The sequence below is a fragment of the Drosophila pseudoobscura genome, chromosome 4 (assembly GCF_009870125.1).
Source record: "Drosophila pseudoobscura strain MV-25-SWS-2005 chromosome 4, UCI_Dpse_MV25, whole genome shotgun sequence".
In the NCBI taxonomy this organism is placed as follows: domain Eukaryota; kingdom Metazoa; phylum Arthropoda; class Insecta; order Diptera; family Drosophilidae; genus Drosophila; species Drosophila pseudoobscura.
In genome coordinates, this window is record NC_046681.1 from 13,937,726 (window position 1) to 13,957,141 (window position 19,416).

Sequence of the window (19,416 nt, forward strand, 5' to 3'; positions counted from 1 at the left end):
AAAGGCGCAGAAACTGTGTTGGGAACGCAAAATTGAGATCCAGTTGGATTTGATGAAATCAATTACCGTTTGAAATGAGTTGAGAATAATCCAATACCGTTTTCAATAATTCGGTACTAATCCAGTATCGTTTCCCATACATTTTGTAAAATTCAGCTACAGCTGTTGCACAGCTGTTCGCTCTCGCGAATATGTTCGGACTTGTTCAACACTAAAACTCCGTTTCTCTCGCGAACATGTTCGGACATGCACAAAACATGAATAAAACGGAACAGACACAACAGAAAAATAGTGTCGCATATTTTTGTCCGTGATATCCACAAAAATTAATTTTCACGCCCCCGCGATGTTTGTGTTTTGCGGCGACTCTAAGAATTGATTTTACATTTTACACTAATTAAAACGGTTTAAACTAAAGGAGATGAAAGAAAAATTAGTAAGTCGCGCGAGGCGAGTAGAATAACGGGGAAAATCGTGTGCAATTAACGGGGTCACTCACCCACGCCGAGAAACAACAACAAAAATCGCAATGTGTTATCAAAGTTACAAATGAAAATTAAATTATAGTTTATTGCTCGAAAAGTGAACAAAGGCCCTGGAAAAGTGCAGAAAGAGACAGGGGAAGTGATGCAATTGCCACCAATACACACATATACGTGCACCAAAACAACATTGAAATCAAAGAGAAACAACAAAATAAATGCTGCACAAATCAGCAGAAAGACAGGTGAAAAACAAGACAAATATGAGCGAATATCGAGCAAGGTGATTTTGCACGTTTAATCTGCTTAGAAAAGAGAGTGTTTAAGTGTGTCTTATTTGCTCTTTCGCTCTGTCTCTCGTCCCCCACCCCCCACACTCTTTGGGACATCTGTGCCGTGCCTGTCTCGTGGTGTCTTGTTTGTCTGTCCTTTTTTGCCCCCCTGCCGTAGCCGCAGCGGCAGACTCGTTTTGCTCTACACATCTACTTTTGTAGGTGGGCTAGGTGTGTGCGTGTGAGTGTGCTTACAGGGTTCCTGTTTGGTTTCTCGAAAAAATCTCAAGCAACAGTTACACCAGCCTAGAGCTGAAGAGCCCCCTGTATTTCCAGGCCTGAGGTGGGTGCCTGGAGGTAAAGGAAGGCACTTGTTACAGATTCCTTCCCCTCTCGCTCTTCCTCTTTCCCTGTCGCTCTATGTCTCTCTTTCTCTCTCTCTCTCTTTGTCCCCCCAACAGGGGTTTTCTTTGTGGGGTTTTCCCGAGGCGTTCTTGTTGTTTTTCAATTGATTTATTTTTGCATAATCGTTTAGTGCCAGACCCATCGAATCGACCGAGAGACCAAATTCATAAGCAAAACACACGCCAAGTACTACAATTGACATAAGTACATATAGTACCTACAATACATTCATATTCTTGTATATCTGTAGTCCATGTGCGATTTTTGACAGCGAGGGGAGAATATCCAAAGAAGTGCTAATGGCAAATGCATATTTCCAATGATTCCAATCTCAAGCCATAATTCTTCTGGACTTCTACATATCCGCTGCCTCCAATGACTCACAGAAACTGTCAAACTAACTGTTTTCCAGTCGTGCTTTTTGATAAACTGCAAAGGCAAACCGTTCCAGATTAGCCAGCTCTAAACTGGTTTCTCCACCTCATCTTTTCTGGATAGTCTACGATAAAGTGAACTTTCTAGTATTATAAATTTAAAAGCATTGCTGATCAGGGAATATGTGTAGCTTTTGATTTGATTACACCTCGATGTGTAATTCCCAAACGAGTGTTCGTATTGCTTGTTCCATTTCTTGCGCTTGGCTGGCGCTCTCCCCCGCCTCTCTCTCCGGTACCTTTACCTTTGTGTCTGTGTGTGCAGCCCCAATTAGCTGCTGGGGGGCCACTGCTTGCCAAATCTTCGCACGTAACCCAATGCAAAGGAAAAAGACAGCAATAACTATAACAAAGCATCAACATAATCAAGCAGCCGCGTCTCGCTCTCCCTAACGGTGTCTGCCAGCATTAAGAAAACGTAAACCTGTTCTCTCTCTCTCTCTCTGCCTCTCTCTCTCCTGCTCGACTTACTCATTCAAGCAAGTCTTTCGCGCAAAGCAAAGCTCTCGCAGGTAGAGAGAGAGAGGAAGGTGAATGAGAGGTAAGGCAGTCCCGCTCTTAAGGTAACCGCATATGGGTATGCCTTACCTTCTCTTGAACATACTCTGAGAAAGAGAGCCTGTGATCTGGTGGAATTACTCGCAAGGTGTTTGGACGAAAGAAAGAAAATGCAATAAATAAATTAAATCGTTCATTTCTTTGCAGCAGCAAAAGAAAATCGCATCAAAAAATGTTTCAGCTTAATGCCAAAATAATGAAATAGCGGAATCTCGACGAAATTTTGTGTTTACAAATATCTACATTTTGCGAAAGAATCTCAATGAACAATTCGATCGAATGAAAACTTGAGAACAAAATTTGAAAAGTGTGCAGCAGCTGCCTCAACGAAAGAGCAGAGAAGAAAGGACGGACGGAAGGAAGGAAGGAAGGACGGAAGGCAAGTTGAAGGTGAGTACTCAAATTGTGCGTGTTGCTTCATTCATTGGGCAGTGGAGCTCTGTCAACAGATCTTTAACTGAAAACTTCCCACACACATGCCCCCAGAAACCATGTCGCGAGCATTTCAATGGCCCACAGATTGAATATTACGTGACAGCTCTGCTCTCCTCGAAAAACGTACATATGTACATAGCTGTAACTATGACGAAAATTAAAATTGAATCCGAGAGTGTGTCACACAATATCAATCAAACCCACAAACCTGACACTGCAACCCAATTTCGAACCTAGCAAAGATTGGTCAGGAAGGTGGCCGCCGGGAGGAGATGGAGGGGCGAAAAATGTGTGGAAAATCGATTAAAACGACAGCAATTGGATCGATTTAAGGACTTCCTGGCCAAAAGTTGCCCGTGTCGAGGGCATTCAACCTCTCAGACTTCAGCCAGAGGCAAAAAGTTCGATTCGATTTGATTTGATTTGTGTGTTAGATGCCCTGTGCTTGGAGATGCCCTTTCCAAAGCGGGTATACTGGGATGTTGGTGGTAGAGAGAGGAAGGAAGTGCCTTAGCATGGCCAAAGGGGGATGGGATCTAAATGAGTTTCCTGGCTTGAAGAGTAAGCGGGGGAATTCAAGGCTTTGTCCTAGAAACGATTCAACAAAGGGCATTCCTAGCTTCGGCTTTGTGGAACCCTCTTCCTTTTTTTTTTTTTTTTTTCGTTGCAATCAACTTCCATCCAAAGTTCTCGCTTTTTGCTGCTGTCTTTTGCCCGTCAATTGTTTTCCCGATGGCACAGTGTGGCAGCGGTAGTCACAGTCATTAAAACTTTTCAGTTTGTTTCCCAATCTCTCCATCTAACGCGGCGCTGCCTTCATTTATAACCTTTGTTCGTTGTTCGATTCGTTGGATCGCCGAAGTGGAGTGTTTTTCGGTTTTTCTGCTTTTGTGTGTAATCATCGAATGAGTTTTCATCTATTGTCCAATTACGGCCTTTGAGCGAGCTTTGCTTTGAGTTTCGTTAATTCATTAAAAACCCATAGGCGGAAATGTTTCCATAAACGGACGGAGCACCAGCAGTTATATAAGTTACATAATTATGCCACTTGCAAATCGGTTAAAGCACACATTCCCCAACCTTTCCACGTCTCCATATTAATCGGAACATTAAAATTTCAATTAAGTTTGCCCTGCCAGTCAGCAGAAAACGTGCGGAACTTATGGTTTTCCAAGTTTTCCCAGAACTAAATGTTTGCTTAGGCTGTAGAGGAGAGTAGTGCCCGCCGTACCCCTCAAAGTACAACCCCACTTACTGTGGAAGCACTTAAAAATCAGCCCCCCCCCCACCCTCGAAAACTTGCAATTAAAAACACATAAAAAATGTGAAGAAAAACGAGCACAAAGAAGAACTCTAAACAACAAATAAGTTGGCAAAATGTTTACACTTGGGTCTGGAGCAAATGGGTTCCGATGTGCTATGTGCTAGGAATCGCTAGAAATCGGTGATTGGGGGGGATTGGGGGGAGGCAGGGCCAGACGGGGAGAGGAGGAGTCACGCCAACTGATTCCAGTTTTTTTTTGGGGAGGTTGGGGGGGTTTTCGACTTGGTGGTTAGACAAAAACACACCCGAAATTTCTCATATTCGTCATTCGGCGACTTTTGTTTTCGTTTCTCATTCTCAAGCGGGAGAAAGCGCGACACAAGTCTCTCACCAGCAACAATGAGAAATTATACAAATTTCAACCTCAACAACAATGATAGACCTTTTCGTGAATTTAGAAAAAGAAATAAAAACCAACAACAAAGCACGACAAATGTTGACATTTTCAAATTGCGATGAACACAGAGCTTTTTAGGGCCAACCATTCATACACTCGTACACTGATGCACTCTGATTCATTCATTCATTCATTCATTCATTCACTCATTTACCTATTTATTTAATTTTTTTCTGTGTGCTTTTTCATCTTTTCCTGTTGTATGAATATTTTGGATTTGGTATGGGTTTGCCGTTGCTTTTGCCTTTTTCCCGATTTTTGTCGCATGTTGGCGTTTTTGGGTCACATTAATGGGTGCTTTTTGTGTTTGTGCCCCGAATGCACACGCAAATTAAACTTTAGCCCCCCCTCCCACTCTCCACCTCTCCCTAAATGCAATTTGGGGATACCTCTCTCCCTTCTGCGAGTGGAATATTAAATAATTTATGTGTTAATTTTGGGCCACACTTAATTTACTTTCTTTTTCACCAAAAACAGAAAATATATATAGAGAAAACGGACTAGAGTCGAAAATTAACTTCTTATCGGGGGGGAACTTGATTCGTTTCGCCTGAATAATTTATACAGATTTTACATATTAAAAGATTACCATTTCTTTGTGTTCTTTTGGAGTTCTGTCTGGCTCTCCGTTCCCCCCTTTCCTTGTGGCTCTTTGGCCTCTGTTCTGGTTAATCCCAAACCAAAGTCTCTTCCTATATTAAGTCCCTCCCTAAACAAACAAAGAGGCAAACAAACAAACCAAATCCAGCTCCGATCTATCCAACTACTAGTTTGGGGATCTGTGGCCCTGTGGGGGGAGTCTGTGGATCTCTGTTGATCTCTGTGGTGTGTGCTCTGTTGATTTGTCTTCATTATCAGCTCGTTGACTCGTTTCTTGAGTAAACATTCATTTCGTTTTGGGGGAGCAGCACAGCATCTAATAGATGTGGCCATGATTGTTTGTTGGTAAAACACTATTTTTAATCGCCGAGCAGAAGCGCGTTGCCAAGTCGCTCCACCCACGACATAGTCAGCCGATCACTGCCTCCTCCTCCGCCTCCTCCTCTCTGCACGAGCTATTTTCATCCGATCGAACGATTTCTGTCATTCCCCCAGAGATGAATACCCCTCCTATATATCATATTTTGACAGTACTGTGGAGCTTTGAGCTTTACTCCTCCTCTTTTATCGTAATTTACCTGCCAACTAAATCGAATCATATGTTTTATTCATGTCAAAGCATCTCTGGTTTATCTTTAGCTTTATCTTTATCTGAGATATATTTATTGACGTTTGGCTTCTGTTTTTGTTTTCTTTGTAAGCTATGCCCCGGGCCGAGTCTTTATTGTACAATTACCAAACGTGCGTCAAATGCAGGCCTCTCTGGACGCAAAGATACTCTTGAGGGGGGAATAGAGGAATATGGGGGGGAGGAATATGGCCAAGCTTTAGATTATTTCCGACTGCTACGTAAAATCATTTCAGCCTAGTGCTGCCGTAATAATATCTGTTATTGTTTGCTTCTGGCTTCCCCCTTCTGCTGGCCATATATTCATTTCTCCCTCCCTTCCTCCCTCTCCCCCTCTCACCCTCTGTGGCAGTGGCAAGTGTGTCTCTTGTTTTATCAGCTGCTGAAAGTTTTAGTCGTGCAAACACAAGTCGAGAAGGAGGTTTTTCTTGTCTCGAATTTTGTTTTCGTTGTGCATACGGCGAGTGCGTCTTTGAATTATTATCCAAGAGCCAGCAGTGACGTCAAAGTGCAGTCCAAGGGGAAAAGAGTCTGTATCTGCATGCATTTTCCATCAAGTCTCATCATTCATTCACAGCTAGAAAGAAACCCTCCTGCCAGACCAGTTCCAGCCATGAAGTACCCCCAAAGATCTATGACTATATCTGAATCTATAACCAGTGCAAGGCTAAGACTTGACTGGAGTGCTGTAATCCGAATCATTGCTTGCATAACATTCCGATTCTGATTCTGATTTGTGTTTAATCATGTTTATGCCTTCGACGGGAATTAATTGTGTCAATTTGAGCTGTGGAGCTGCGGCCTGGCCTTCACGAGCCGGTCCGACGAGTACCAATGAATGAGTGAATAGATGGAGATATGTATTTGCAGGAGGTCTATGTTGAGATACCGGTTTGCAGAGTGAGCCAGAAACACACCCACTTGAAATGCTGTCATCCATTCCGTCCATTCCATCCATCGGAGTCGTGCACTGACCAGCGAGCAAGCAGCGGAACCGTAATTATCAAGAATCGGTCTTTGTCTTTGTCTCTGACTCTGACTCTGCCTCTCGCTGGGACCGCGGGGAGGGCTCTTGACTCGTGATCATGAATCGATCAATTGCTGCCCCTGCTATCGGTTGCAGTTGCATGACTGTGCGAGAGGTTAAACTGTACTCTGGCCAATAATCGAGGTCATCATTCTTGGAGGAGGAGCAAACACAAAGCGGGAAGATCAGCGAACTCTTCATCTGCGAACGATGCAGATGATTCAGGCCCAGGGGCTGATGAGATCTTGAGCAATTCTCGGGGTCTCTCTCGTTCGGTGACATGTGACTTTTGTGGACTTTCGTGTTGCAATTAAAAGCACCAGCCAACAATGGCAAATGTGTCGCTTTCGCAGTCGTAGTTCCAGTTTCAGTTTCAGTTTCAGTCCCAGGTTCCATTCAAAACCCGCTCTGCTCTGGCCCCAACTGCAGTGACTACTAAGAGGATTATTTGCCACTCCGTTGCACCGTTGCTGAATCTCTGACAAGACTCTAGGGAGTAGCACTCTGCGAGTAGTAATCCGATCCACTCCATCTAACTCACACTCGCGCCACTTTTCGGTGTTTTGTTGTGCTTGGGGAGGCATCTGGGTGGGTGGAGTAGATGGCTAGCCCGTCACGGAAGCCCCTTTCATTCAGGCCAAAAACCCAGCCCCAGCTCCAGCGCCAGCTCCAGCCCCAGCGCCAGCTCCAGTGCAAAGTAATTTAAAACAAAAAGCTTAAAACGAGTTTGTCGAATTCCAAAAGCCAAATAATTACACGAAACGCATTCGAGTTGCAGCAACGAGAGTCATGAGGGGTAAGCCGCTGGGGGCTTAGGCAACTTGAGAGTTTCAGTTGAGTGGCCCCAAAGAACCCCCAACGAAGAGAACCGAACCCCTTTGTACCCGAGGGAAAGGGGAAAAGCAGCAGTGGTTTTATTTCAAAGAATAGACGAAAGTAGAAGACAAGCGAGAGGGTACTAGCAATAACGAGATACATACAAGACAACGAATGCCAACCAACGAGTAAACGAATAACGAGACAAAAGGATAGACTGTTGTGGATCCTTTTACGCATTACGTTTCCCTCTCCTGCCGCATGGAATTATTTCGCCTGCGATCCCCAAAAGACGTCAAACAAGGGGCTGTTTATCTATTTACTCGCAGGGGAACGGAACGAGACGGGAGAGTACTCCGTAGTAAACAATAATATATTACGTAAAGTGTACATTCGTATGAATGTGGGTCAGAGGGTCAAGCGGCAGGCAGCATCTGAATAATCTCGTTTCCACAATTTCTGAATTATTTAATGTAAATGGAAGAAGAAGGGAGGCACTGAATGCCTTATCTCTCGCCGTCACTCCATGTCATTCGCTCTGTCCCGTCCCGAGTACAGATCACAGCTCAGATCGGACCTACGATCAGACCTCAGTTGTCTGACTATTCAGAATTTTGTTGTTATCTGCATTCCCCATGCATTTTGAGATCTTAATACTTAGTTTTGAAACCTGAAAACGTTCGACAAATGGAAACCAGATGAGAATTCGGGAGTAATTAATCTGTATATTTCTTTATTCTTGATGTCCCCTATTAAAGTTTATGGGCTTTCCGGTTGCGGTCTCAATTTGACGATGGCTGTGCCTGTCCTTGGGAGATTATCAGAATCCAATGCCACAGCAAAAGCAAACATTAAACAGCTGGGCACACAAGATGGAGCGCCCCCTTTGGAGGGCATGGGAAATCAAGTTGTTTGTTCACGGGAGAGATACCCGTAGATCCGTAGATGTCCGCAGTGCTATCAGCCTGTTGCCAAGGCCCATGTGTGTTGCCTCCCATCCGTGGCACGGGGAAAACCTCGAGGAAAGACTTCAAAGTAGACAGACAGAATGTATCTCTATTCTTGACTATCTTTCAGTCGCGATGCCCGCTCTCTTATCGCTATCAGTGGGAAATTTCAAAAACATCTCATTCTTATCAGCAGAAGAAGAGGAAGAAAGAAGAACAAGAAGAAACATTCTCGGAAAGTAATGTTTCGGCGTAAATTAATTATTATTGATTCTAGTTTTCGCCATGGCTTGGAAAGTATCTGCGTATCTGTGTATCTGTGCCTTTTATCTACTACTAACACACAGAAAAAGGCCCAGAAAAAGGCGGAGAAAAACAAAACAAACAGCAGGCAGGCGAAAGAAACTCGTTTCGAAAACTTAACTTCCTGTATGCGGCATTTCATACGTATATCTGTATCGATATATGTATATATGTATCTGCATCTGTGTATCTGTGGAGATTCGTAAATGGCAGTGCAATTTTATTCACTTTCCATTTACTCGTACTTTTGATTGTTTTCCTCGCCCAAGATCCATTAAGATTCTAAAAATGAACGAATGAACAATAAAAACCCAAGAAGGAACGAGAACGAAACACTCTGTGAGACAGAGACAGCGACAGCGACAGGCGGGGTGACGGTGACACATGCGAAAAGCCAAAATATCTCCTCGACTCTTGACTCGAAACGAGTTTCTTTATTTGGCTTAGACAACAGCAGGCTGCTGCTGCTCGTCAGTTGGCGACTGGACTGACCTTTACCATTTTTTGTTGTTGCTGTTTTGGCCAAGAATCAGCCAGAAATAAATCTTGTTTGTGGCTTTGCACTTGTGATTCTGTCATTGGCCTGGCTCCAGGCTACTTCGCTCCGGCACTTGTTGACTTTCGTCTCATTGTCTCGTTTAATTACATCAGCCATTGCTCACAGTCGTGTCCCTCCCCCTCTCGCACTTCTCGGGGGTTCAATGTTCTCTCCACCCCGCGAAGAGATAGAGACAAAAGACGACGGAGACCGAGAGACGTGATCGTCATACGTGGACGAGTGGAATAACCCACCAAAGGGCGTGAGCCAGGAACTAACTTCAAACGAATCGAAACGAAACGATCAAGATCAAAACAGGTGCACTATTAAACCAGCCACGCAGTCGGAATTCTAATTCACTTATTTGGAAGTGAGAGAGTAGAAATATATAGGGGATTATAGAGAGAGTTGGCCAAAATATCCTGCAATCCCTTGCCACATCTGCAAGCTTATACAAGATGCACCTGTCAAGTGCCGCCTGTCGCCTGCCACCTGCCACTGGAATCCATTCAATCCATATGCAAAAAAAAAATGATTAATTTTAAAAAATTGCCGCCGTGTGGCATTCCTCGTGGCTGCGTCTGCTTTCACAATGCCCCATCCAGTACCATCCCATCGATTCGTATCCTGTTGCCACAGATGGAAAGACATTTCATAAATGATGTCCAATTATGTAATATTTCTGTGTTGTTGTTTTCTCTGCCCCCCCCTCCCCCTCTCTGAAGGGGAAGGGTACCCAAGGGTACGGTAAAAAATGTTGTGCCGCTTCCATGTCGCCCTTTAATTAACTCTCATTCGCGCAATTCATGCGAGAGAGTCACTCGAGAGTCGAGAAATGGATTCGATTTGTGTTTTTATTTATGATAAATTACGAAACAGTCGATGAAATATATATGTATCTGATGGATCGGATAATCAGCGAACATTTCCTGGCTGTGTTTTTGTTTTGAAAGTTCTCTAATTACGAATCACGGCGCCCCGATCGGATCGGATCGGAGCAGATCCATTTCCTGCATCATCTATCTGGCGACTGCCGCAACTGGAACACTGGAACACAGGGGCAACATTGTGTTTTTGGCAATTGGCCAAAGAAATGGCCATAAAATAAGGCCACAAAAGTTGGCTATTTCATCATCCATCTATCCAGCCTCTTTCATCCATGGAACAGAACAGAACAGGCGCAGTGGCAGTGGCAGTGGCAGTGGCAGCATCTGTGTGACACCAAAAACTGAATAAAAGGCACACAAAATGTTCAAAATGTTCAAAATGTGGAGCATGAAAGCAATAAGCTGCAACATTTGTGGGTCATCCATTCAATGGCTAACAAAAGTAGGAGCGGGGGGGGCTTGGTAGAAGCAGTAATTGATTAACTGTGGGGTCAGTCGGTGGGTGGCATCAGCGGAGCCAGAAGTGCAACCGCGACTAATGGGTAGAGCCCCGATGGCAGCACCTAAATCACACTTAAGCGGTCAGCCACCAAGTGAATTCTCTTGCTGGGGCTCCCAGAGGAACAGGGGAGGAAGGGAGCCCGAGGAGGAGCAGAAAATAAGCACAATGACGAGCATTAGCCTTTTTCTTTCTGATGATTTTCATAAATTTCCATTGAGCCGCAGAGGCAATCGATATATTACCGCCTCCTTTCCCTCTTTCCTCCTTTATGGGTGCGTGTGGGGGGGGGGGGGGGGTGGAGGGGCGTGTTCAAGTGTTGTTGTAGTTCCTTTTGTTGTTGCATATAATGTGTACTCGTTTATACATTAATGATGGGAAAACAAAGGGAAGACTGGTTAAGTGAGCACACAGAGAGGGAGGGGGGTTCGTGTGGCGTGTGGTCGTGTCACGCGTGCATCTCTATTTCCAACAGAAAGATGGCACCACCATCACCGATGCATCTCTCTTCGAAGGCCTACCCACATGTCTTCCATCGGTTGCATGGTGTCTGTGCCTCAGTGTGTGTGGCAAGCTTTTTAATAGAAGACGGCGGCGGTGGCGGCGGCAAGCATCCTTATTATCCTTCAGCGGAAGTCTGCACAAGCAAAAAGGGGGCAGATGTCGAGGGGCATTCCGTAATTATCTTTCTTTTTCCCTCAGTTAGTCCCAGTGACTTTGTGTGGGGCTTTGGGAGCAATTAGTGGGCGATGGAGCTTCATTCAGGAAGTAATCGGCGGCGTCATCAACTCGGGAGGGTGTGTGTGTGTGTGCATGTGTGTGTGAGAGTCGAAAGTCCCTAATGACAAGTGCCCCACCCCAAAGAGGGGAGGGGGGGGGACAGAAGTTGGAGATTCTATTGCTAAAGAAAAGCTGTGTTTCCTTGTTCCTTCTTTTTTGCAGGCTATGCCTCAGGGTCGAGCGATTGTTTGATTGATTGAACGAATGAATGATTGTGACGACCTGAGCGCTGGATAAATGCTACAGCAGAATGTCGGCGAAACGCTCATCCGGAACCGGTGCCCAGCATATCGAACAGTACACGAATCCCTCCTTCGAGCAGGAGTCCTCCGACCCCCCACAGGCCACAGGAGCCGTTGTCGCCGCCGCCGCGACTGTCACGGGAACAGGCACCGGCACCGGCACCGGCAACGCGACTGCCACAGCCACTGCCACTGCCGGTGGCAGCCACATCCACATTCAGAGCTCCAACAGCAATGCCAGCGATGCCAGCACGACACATCGTAAAGGTCACAGGTGAGGAAACGAAACGGTTACAATTGCCAGAGCCAAAGACATTAGCCACGTAATTTGGAGCCCTCCTGCTCCCGCTCCCTCCGGGGGGAAGGGGGGGAAAAACAATTTACATAAATTGACACTTTCCCTGCGGAGGGGGAGATTGAGACAACAAACAAAAGCGAAGAACGAAACGAAGCATTATAGCCGATACTCCATATCGATAATTAGCTTGGGGGCGGCACGTAACAAGGGGCTCGTGGCAGGAGGAGGGCCTGGGACTGGGACTGGCGCTGGCGCTGGTTTAGGACTTAATAATTCATAAGACTGCAGCGCCTTCCGCTTCGAAATTCAATCGATAAGAGGCGATTGCGATGAGTAGTTGTCGGTCAAGTTTGAAATATTCAAAGGCACCACCCACTCCACGGCACGCCCCCCTGTCAGAGCCCCCGCACAGCCCAGCGGGGAAAGCGTGACAAACAAGTCCAGGGTGAGAGCAGCACGTGAGCTTCGACTTCGATTCACTCGATGGCGCCGCAGTCATCCGCGTGCACTGCCAGACGAAGGAACTCCGAACATAACCGGAAGGAGAACGGGAATAGAGCGAGACCCAGAGACCCAGGGACCCACAGACCAGACTCAGTGGCACAGCCAACGAGAGGCAGAGTAAGAGACGAGCAGGGCAGAGGGCATTTTGTGGTTACAGCAGCTGCCGCCAAGCCAAACGGCAAACAGAAAACAGCCAACAGCAGAGGAGGCAGTGGAGAGTGTGGTGTGTGTCTTGGCCAAAAGCCCAAAGTGCTTGACATTGAACGGGGGGCAAGCCGGGTTGTCCTCGCCCTCCGACGGCCTTGGACCGTCCGCGCTCGCGTCCGTGGCCGTCGCCAAGTTCTAGGCCGGCTTATAGACAGCCGAATGGCGAATGCCGTAGGCCTTAGGCCTCAAAAAACAGAGCAGCGAAAGGATGGAGGGAACGCAGAAAGGAAGGTCGAGGCTTTCAATACCCTAAGGATAGGCTCTTGGAGTTTGGAAATCAATCGATTTGCCAGTATACTCTACCCTGTACTCAAGGCAGCCTTGCGGGAGGGGCGAAAGGGCGGGAGAGGGCGGGAACTTGGGAACTGCTTGTGGCAGCATAGCCAATGTGGTATCTGGTATTCTTGGGAATCGTAATCACATCAGTTACACTTTTGTCAGGGCATACAAATTTCCAGTTTGCGATTCCAGTTTAAAAAACACACACAGCTGTTTTAGATTTCGTTCGTTTTGGCCAAAAGCTTAGCATCAAAAACCCAGTGAAAGAAACATGCAAGAAAATCAAAGAAGATTCAAAGTCTAGGGATCTGACAAGAGACACAATTTGCCATTTCAGGCGGCAGGAATCGATGTACCAGATGACTGGACTCTACTCCGAGACGAACAGCGGCGACGACAGCAGCATAGATGCCGCTCTGGGGGATCCCCAGGATCCCCAGTCCCGATCGTCGTTGCCCCCCACAAGTGCACCGGCTGCTGCTGCTGCTGCATCGGTGGACAGCGTGATGGTCAAGTGCCACAGTCGGCAGGCGTCGGCGGGCAAGTGTCCGCCCGATGAGGAGGAGGACTACGACGAGGAGCAGTTCCGGTCGGGAGACTGCGGGATCCTCAACTGCCGGCCGAATGGCATCCAGAGGTTCGCCCGCATCAAGATCTTCGTGCTGCTGCTCTCGCTCCTGGTGATGATGCAGCAGGCGCTGAGCTCCGGGTACATCAACTCTGTGATCACCACCATCGAGAAGCGCTTCGAGATCCCCTCCAGCTACTCGGGCCTGATCGCCTCCAGCTACGAGATCGGCAACGTGATAACCGTGATCTTCGTCAGCTACCTGGGCAGCAGGCGGCACATCCCCGTGTGGATCGGCATCGGGGCCGTCATCATGGGCATCGGTTCGCTGGTGTTCATGGTGCCGCACTTCACCGGAGAGCCCAATCCGGGCATTGCCATCCTGAACAAGACCAGCGACAACATCTGCCGCAGTGCCTTGGTGCGGGACCAGGACATGGATCTGGGGCGCCTCTCCAGCGGCCTGTCCAACCAACCGCTCGCCCCCCACACGCTGCGCGAGGACAACTGCCTGGAGGGCAAGGCCTCCACCACCGGACCCGTGCTGCTCTTCGTCCTGGCCCAACTGCTGCTCGGCTGCGGCGGGAGTCCGCTCTTCACCCTGGGCACCACCTACGTGGACGACCACGTGCGCACCGAGAGCTCCTCGATGTACATCGGTTGCATGTACAGCATGGGCGCCTTCGGGCCCGTGGTGGGCTTCCTCCTGGGCGCCTATCTGCTCTCCTTCCACATGGACTCGCTCTCCTCCGCCACAATATCGATCAGTGAGTGCCCGGTCCTCCCCAGAAACGGTCGGATTTTGTAACTTTTTCATTCCCTTGCAGCTCCTGGCGACCGACGATGGGTGGGTCTCTGGTGGGGTGGCTTTCTGCTTTGTGGCGTCATCCTGCTGGTGGTGGCCGTGCCGTTCTTCTCCTTCCCCAAGGTGCTCGCTCGCGAAAAGAAGAAGATCCGCAAGAGCAGCGTCGTCCAGCCCGTGCTGCCCAACAACTCCGTGGTGGCCGGTGGCGGTGGCAGTGTCGGTGGCGTTGGCGGCGCGGTGGTGGCCACCGACGAGCTCGGCAAGGTGGTGAAGAAGGTGGAGATCGTGGCGGTGACCAGCAAGGAGGAGCAGCAGCAGCTGCCTCCCAAGGTGGACACTGGCTACGGCAAGGACATCAAGGACATACCCAAGTCTATGCTGCGGCTGGTGAAGAACCCCGTGTACATTGTGACCTGCCTGGGGGCCTGCATGGAGCTGATGATCGTCTCGGGCTTCGTGGTCTTCCTGCCCAAGTACCTGGAGACGCAGTTCAGCCTCGGCAAGAGCCAGGCCAACATCTTCACGGGATCCATTGCGGTGCCCGGGGCCTGCATTGGGATCTTCCTCGGCGGCTGCATCCTGAAGCGCTTCCAGCTGAAGCCCAAGGGCGCCGTCCAGTTCGTGTTGATCACGAACGTGATCTGCCTCGCCTGCTACGCGATGCTGTTCTTCCTGGGCTGCGACAACCTCAAGATGGCCGGCACCACGATCCCCTACTACACCAGCAACAAGGGGGGCTCCACGCTGGAGCAACCCTTCCAGGTGAACCTCACGGCCGCCTGCAACTTCGGCTGCGAGTGCCTCACCAGCGAGGTGGAGCCCGTCTGCGGCAACAACGGACTGACGTACTTCAGTCCCTGCCACGCCGGCTGCACGGCCTTCTCCTCCAGCTCCAACTACACCAACTGTGCATGTGAGTAGTCCTCTAAAAGGTCTCCCGAATGGTCTCTGATGATGCTCCCCCGCTCCTTTACAGGTGTTCACGCCAACATCTCGAGCAGCATTTATCGCGGGGCTGGCGGTAGCCAGGCCCAGGCTCTCAGCGCCAGAGAGGACTTTGCCGAGGTCACTGTGGTGCCGGTGGCCACGGCAGGACCCTGTGCCACGCCCTGCCGCACCATCTACCCGTTCCTCATCCTGCTCTTCTTCATGACCTTCCTGGTGGCCTCCACGCAGATGCCGCTGCTCATGATCGTCCTGCGATCGGTGTCCGAGGAAGAGCGCTCCTTTGCCCTGGGCATGCAGTTTGTGATCTTTCGACTCTTTGGATACATCCCCGCCCCGATCCTCTTTGGCAACCTCATCGACTCGACCTGCCTGCTCTGGAAATCCTCTTGCGGCGAGAAGGGCGGTCGCTGTCTCATCTACGACATTGAGAAGTTTCGTTACAAGTATGATCTCTAATCCCTTCTAAGGAATAGATTGTAACTATCTCTTTAATCCAGATATGTGGGTCTCTGTGCCTCCGTGAAGCTGGTTGCTCTGTTCATCTTCATCGTGGACTGGTGGCTGGTGCGACGACGCCGGCAGCTGGAGAAGACCAAGCCGCTGAATGCCAGCGATCCGATCATCGGCTCCATCATCAGCCTGGACAAATGTGAGTGAAGAGCTAGCAATAAGAGAAGCAGAAGATGTCAATGGGAGAATGTGGAATATAAATTATAAATGTTAACCTAGAATACGAATAATAGTGCATAAGCCCCATTGTCCTTTGTGTTTGGAGTGGATTCTCAACTTGTTTTCCATTGATGTTTGCTTCCAGTGTTCGAGGAGAAGCTGTCGGGAGCAGAGCCAGCCGCTGGCTTCGTTGGCGGCGCAGGAGAGCTGATCATACCCACAGATATATTGCGGCATTCGCGCAATGACTCGCGCACCATGCAGATGGACTACTGGTGAGTAATTGAGATACAATTCGGTAGAGAATCCTCTGAGAATCTAGCTGAGAATGACATCTCTCTCTGGCAGCTACGACAAGTGCGGGCATGTGGTGCCGCCCACGAACACGTGCAACCAGCCGCAGACCAAGTCAAAGAAGCATTTCCGCAGCGCCTCGTGCGACGTGAAGATGATCAAGAGCTTTGCCAGGGATCACAACTCCTCGAGCGGGCCGGCCGATGCCGCGGGACAGGAGGCCGGCGCTGGCAGCAGCAGCAAGTACAAGAATCTCAAGAAGTTCCAGGCGCACACCCGGAACCACTCCACGGATCTGCACGACAATAGTCAGCCCATACGCTACATCCAGAACCAGCTGCGGCCCCAGGACTGTGCCGAGGAGGATGACGACGATGAGCTGACCACCGGCTGTGGCCACTTCGTGAAGAAGCATTCGCGCAACCACAGCTACGATCAGATCTACATGCCCAACAACATACGCTTTGATGCGGACTTCCTGCGGCATTCCCATCCGCACCACAATCCCAAGAAGAACGTGAATGTGCTCAAGAATGTGGTGGCGGAGACGTGTGGCAAGCTAAAGAACTCCAACGAGATGGAGGCCGGAGGAGGAGGCTCTGGCTCGCGTGGCCATTCGCGCAACAACTCCAAGGACTTGAATACCAAAAGTGCCAGTGGAGCAGCTCCATCGAGCAGCGGACAGCCAGCAGCTGAGCAGCCACCAGCCTCGACGGGACTGAGTGTCCTGCGACATCGTCGCACCAACTCCAAGGATCTGAACTACACAATGCTGGCAGAGGTGACACCGCCTTCGGCTGCTGCACCCGCTGCGAATGTTAATCGAGGAGGAGGAGGAGGAGCAGCAAGCCATCAGCAACAGCAGCACCACTCGCGGAATACGTCGCACCACAAGATCCAGATCGACGACGATCGAAACGAGCTCATCAACGACAACGATGAGGAGGAGGACCGCTCATCATCTCTGCGCCTGTAGTTCCTGTGCTTAGTAAAATAGTGTATGTCCCTGTCAGTTAGCTATAAGCTAGGATATCGGCACCCTTTTGTGGCACCATTCCAGGCACATCCTTCGCCTCTTTGTGCGTGCGCGTCTGAGTGAATCCCAATCGCAATCCCATGCAATGAAAGCCCCCCCTCCCCCCAACAGCAACTGCTCATTGTACTTACAACAGAGTGTTCAAATCTACTATCCTCGTAGACAACCAAAACAATAGAAGTCTTTTGATATGTGCAAAGTGTTCAAATCAAAGTGCGATCCGCATTCGATTCACGAACGTTGGTATTCTCGACACAATTGCAGATAATATTTATGGATCTATGGATCTAGGCACTAGAATAGGCGTCATATATAGTATACCGATATACCGATATAGATACAAATACAGATATAGTAAGCAAAGTAGCAGCATATTGTAGGATGTAGATCGTTGTGATAGGAATATTTTGTATTGTATTTTGTAGTGGAAGAGTGTAGAAGAGTGTGACGAACCCTTCACTGCTCTCGATCGTAGTGCAATCTCGGTTTCGTAGTGAGACAGACGCTTTGACTGAGACTGTGGCCCTGAAAGAAAAAGTGGAAGGACAAAATACATACATAAATACATACATAGAATGCAAGAATAGAAGGGAAAGTTGAAATGAATAGAAAATTCAATATGTTTTAATAATCTACGAACGTGTAAACAATTGTCAATGGAAATTGTGCTGTGAAACAATGTGTGAGTACTCGTGTATAGGAAACAACAAACAAAACAATTAATGAAACGAATGTGTCTACAAACAAGAGAAGAAAAAGAGAAGAGGTCGGGGGAAACACGCTGAATGTAATTCTTATGCAATACCACATTTATTTAGAGAAACTTTGTGGACGGAAAATGGAAGTGTTTGTTCGAACGAGGAGGATATGATAGAGGATCGAGGAGCTGGATCGATTAGCTAGAGATTAGATTAGGTGTAAGTAAAAACTGAGAGTGTAAATTCCTTAATTCCCTGTTTTAACCGTTGCGCTGAGATGAGCAGGAGAAGAGCAAAGTTAGCCTAGATTTTAAACAGAATGACGTACTTTAAAAATGCGATAATGCCTTACAATATATCAATTAAATCCATATGGATAATAACACACCATAAGAATAAGAGAAGATCCTAAAACTGCAATGGAGTATCGAGTTCACTTCCCCCAAATAGTCCCTAAGTGATGCAATCTATAGGTTAGCTAGTACTAGCCACTAAGTCTATGTATACACCAGCCAGCCAGCCTGCCATCCGCATGGGCAGCGTTATATAGATATATCCCTATATATACAGAAGATATACATACAATTATACATGGATAAGTACCTACAAAATAGCTAAAATTCGAGTTGATATATGTGTGTGTGTGTGCGTTTGTACAACATTACTTATGTATACATTATTAAAAAAGCGATTTTAATCTGCATCAGCATCTGCATACTACATCGATCGTAGTATCTATGCGGAGCGGAGAAGAAAATATTTTTACTTAGAGAAAATCTTGAAAGTAATCTAAACTAAAAAAGAAAATGTATGAAATGAAAACAATGAGACTCCTGAACACGAAAACATAAAAATAAATAATATATTGTACTAGACAAATGGAACTAGATGAACGCGGGCGGTGGCAATGTCATCCTTCAGGTCAATCTTATTCCAGACCACGAGGAAGAGCAGCCGTGTCTTCTATACCGCTGAAAGGATCAAAATGTTTATGTTGGTATGCGAAATACGAAATGCCGTTGTCTTGTGTCTTCCATCAGGACGACGACGCAACAAAATCACATAAACAAAGCTCGAAAGTGGTTCGAGAACATTCAGTCTCCAGGTTGATGAAGCCCGCCTTGGATCACCGGGGCACAGAATAGCGAATAATGGCTGTCGGCACAAAACGAGCGGAATGAGGTCGAGCTATGGAACTATCAGCCAGCTGAATGCCCGAACCAAGCTGGAGAAAGAGAGAGATGAGGAATAGCAGGATATATATACAGGGAACTAAATAAAGCATAAAGCTACTTGCAAACTCACAATATTAATAGTAATTAAAAGAAACAGGTATAAAGTCCTATAGTCATAACGGTTACCTGTTGACATACTATGTGTGTTGTGTCACTTTACTCCGTACACACTTACATACGTATTATACCTAAGTTTCTTGACTTGACTTTATTGGCTTAACCTTATTTTAGACACAATAAAATAAAAAGTGATTTTTTAAATAGAGCCAATATTGTAGAAAATTGATTAATGTATCTGATA

The 19,416-nt window shown here is 47.5% G+C and overlaps 1 protein-coding gene and 1 long non-coding RNA gene across 3 annotated transcripts; one reads left to right on the top strand and one right to left on the bottom strand.

The window, feature by feature from the left end:
* The first annotated feature begins 197 nt into the window (after positions 1–197).
* Positions 198–18,043, top strand: Oatp30B (Organic anion transporting polypeptide 30B). Of its 2 annotated transcripts, none has more exons than XM_015179816.2 (9): positions 198–765; positions 2,299–2,541; positions 11,495–11,848; positions 13,200–14,197; positions 14,258–15,148; positions 15,212–15,626; positions 15,681–15,832; positions 15,998–16,127; positions 16,201–18,043. In XM_015179816.2, exons 3-9 carry the CDS (start codon positions 11,583–11,585, stop codon positions 17,120–17,122), a joined length of 3,774 nt encoding a protein of 1,257 aa, XP_015035302.2. In that variant the 5' UTR covers positions 198–765; positions 2,299–2,541; positions 11,495–11,582; the 3' UTR covers positions 17,123–18,043. The 2 variants fall into 2 exon arrangements, with proteins under 2 accessions (XP_015035302.2, XP_001357243.4); XM_001357207.4 differs by having other exon boundaries at positions 198–436.
* A 322-nt stretch (positions 18,044–18,365) lies between these two features.
* LOC26534375 (uncharacterized) lies at positions 18,366–19,414 on the bottom strand. The gene is made up of 2 exons (XR_001450878.2): positions 19,186–19,414; positions 18,366–19,105 (listed from the first exon to the last, which is right to left on the bottom strand). It is a non-coding gene; the product is annotated as an uncharacterized lncRNA (long non-coding RNA).
* Between the last annotated feature and the right edge of the window lie 2 nt (positions 19,415–19,416).

Coding starts and splice junctions, on each gene's coding strand:
- Oatp30B (XM_015179816.2), top strand. CDS start 11,583: ATGTCGGCGAAACGCTCATCCGGAACCGGTGCCCAGCATATCGAACAG. Junction 14,198..14,257: donor CTCCGCCACAATATCGATCA/GTGAGTGCCCGG, acceptor ATTCCCTTGCAG/CTCCTGGCGACCGACGATGG. Junction 16,128..16,200: donor ACCATGCAGATGGACTACTG/GTGAGTAATTGA, acceptor TCTCTCTGGCAG/CTACGACAAGTGCGGGCATG.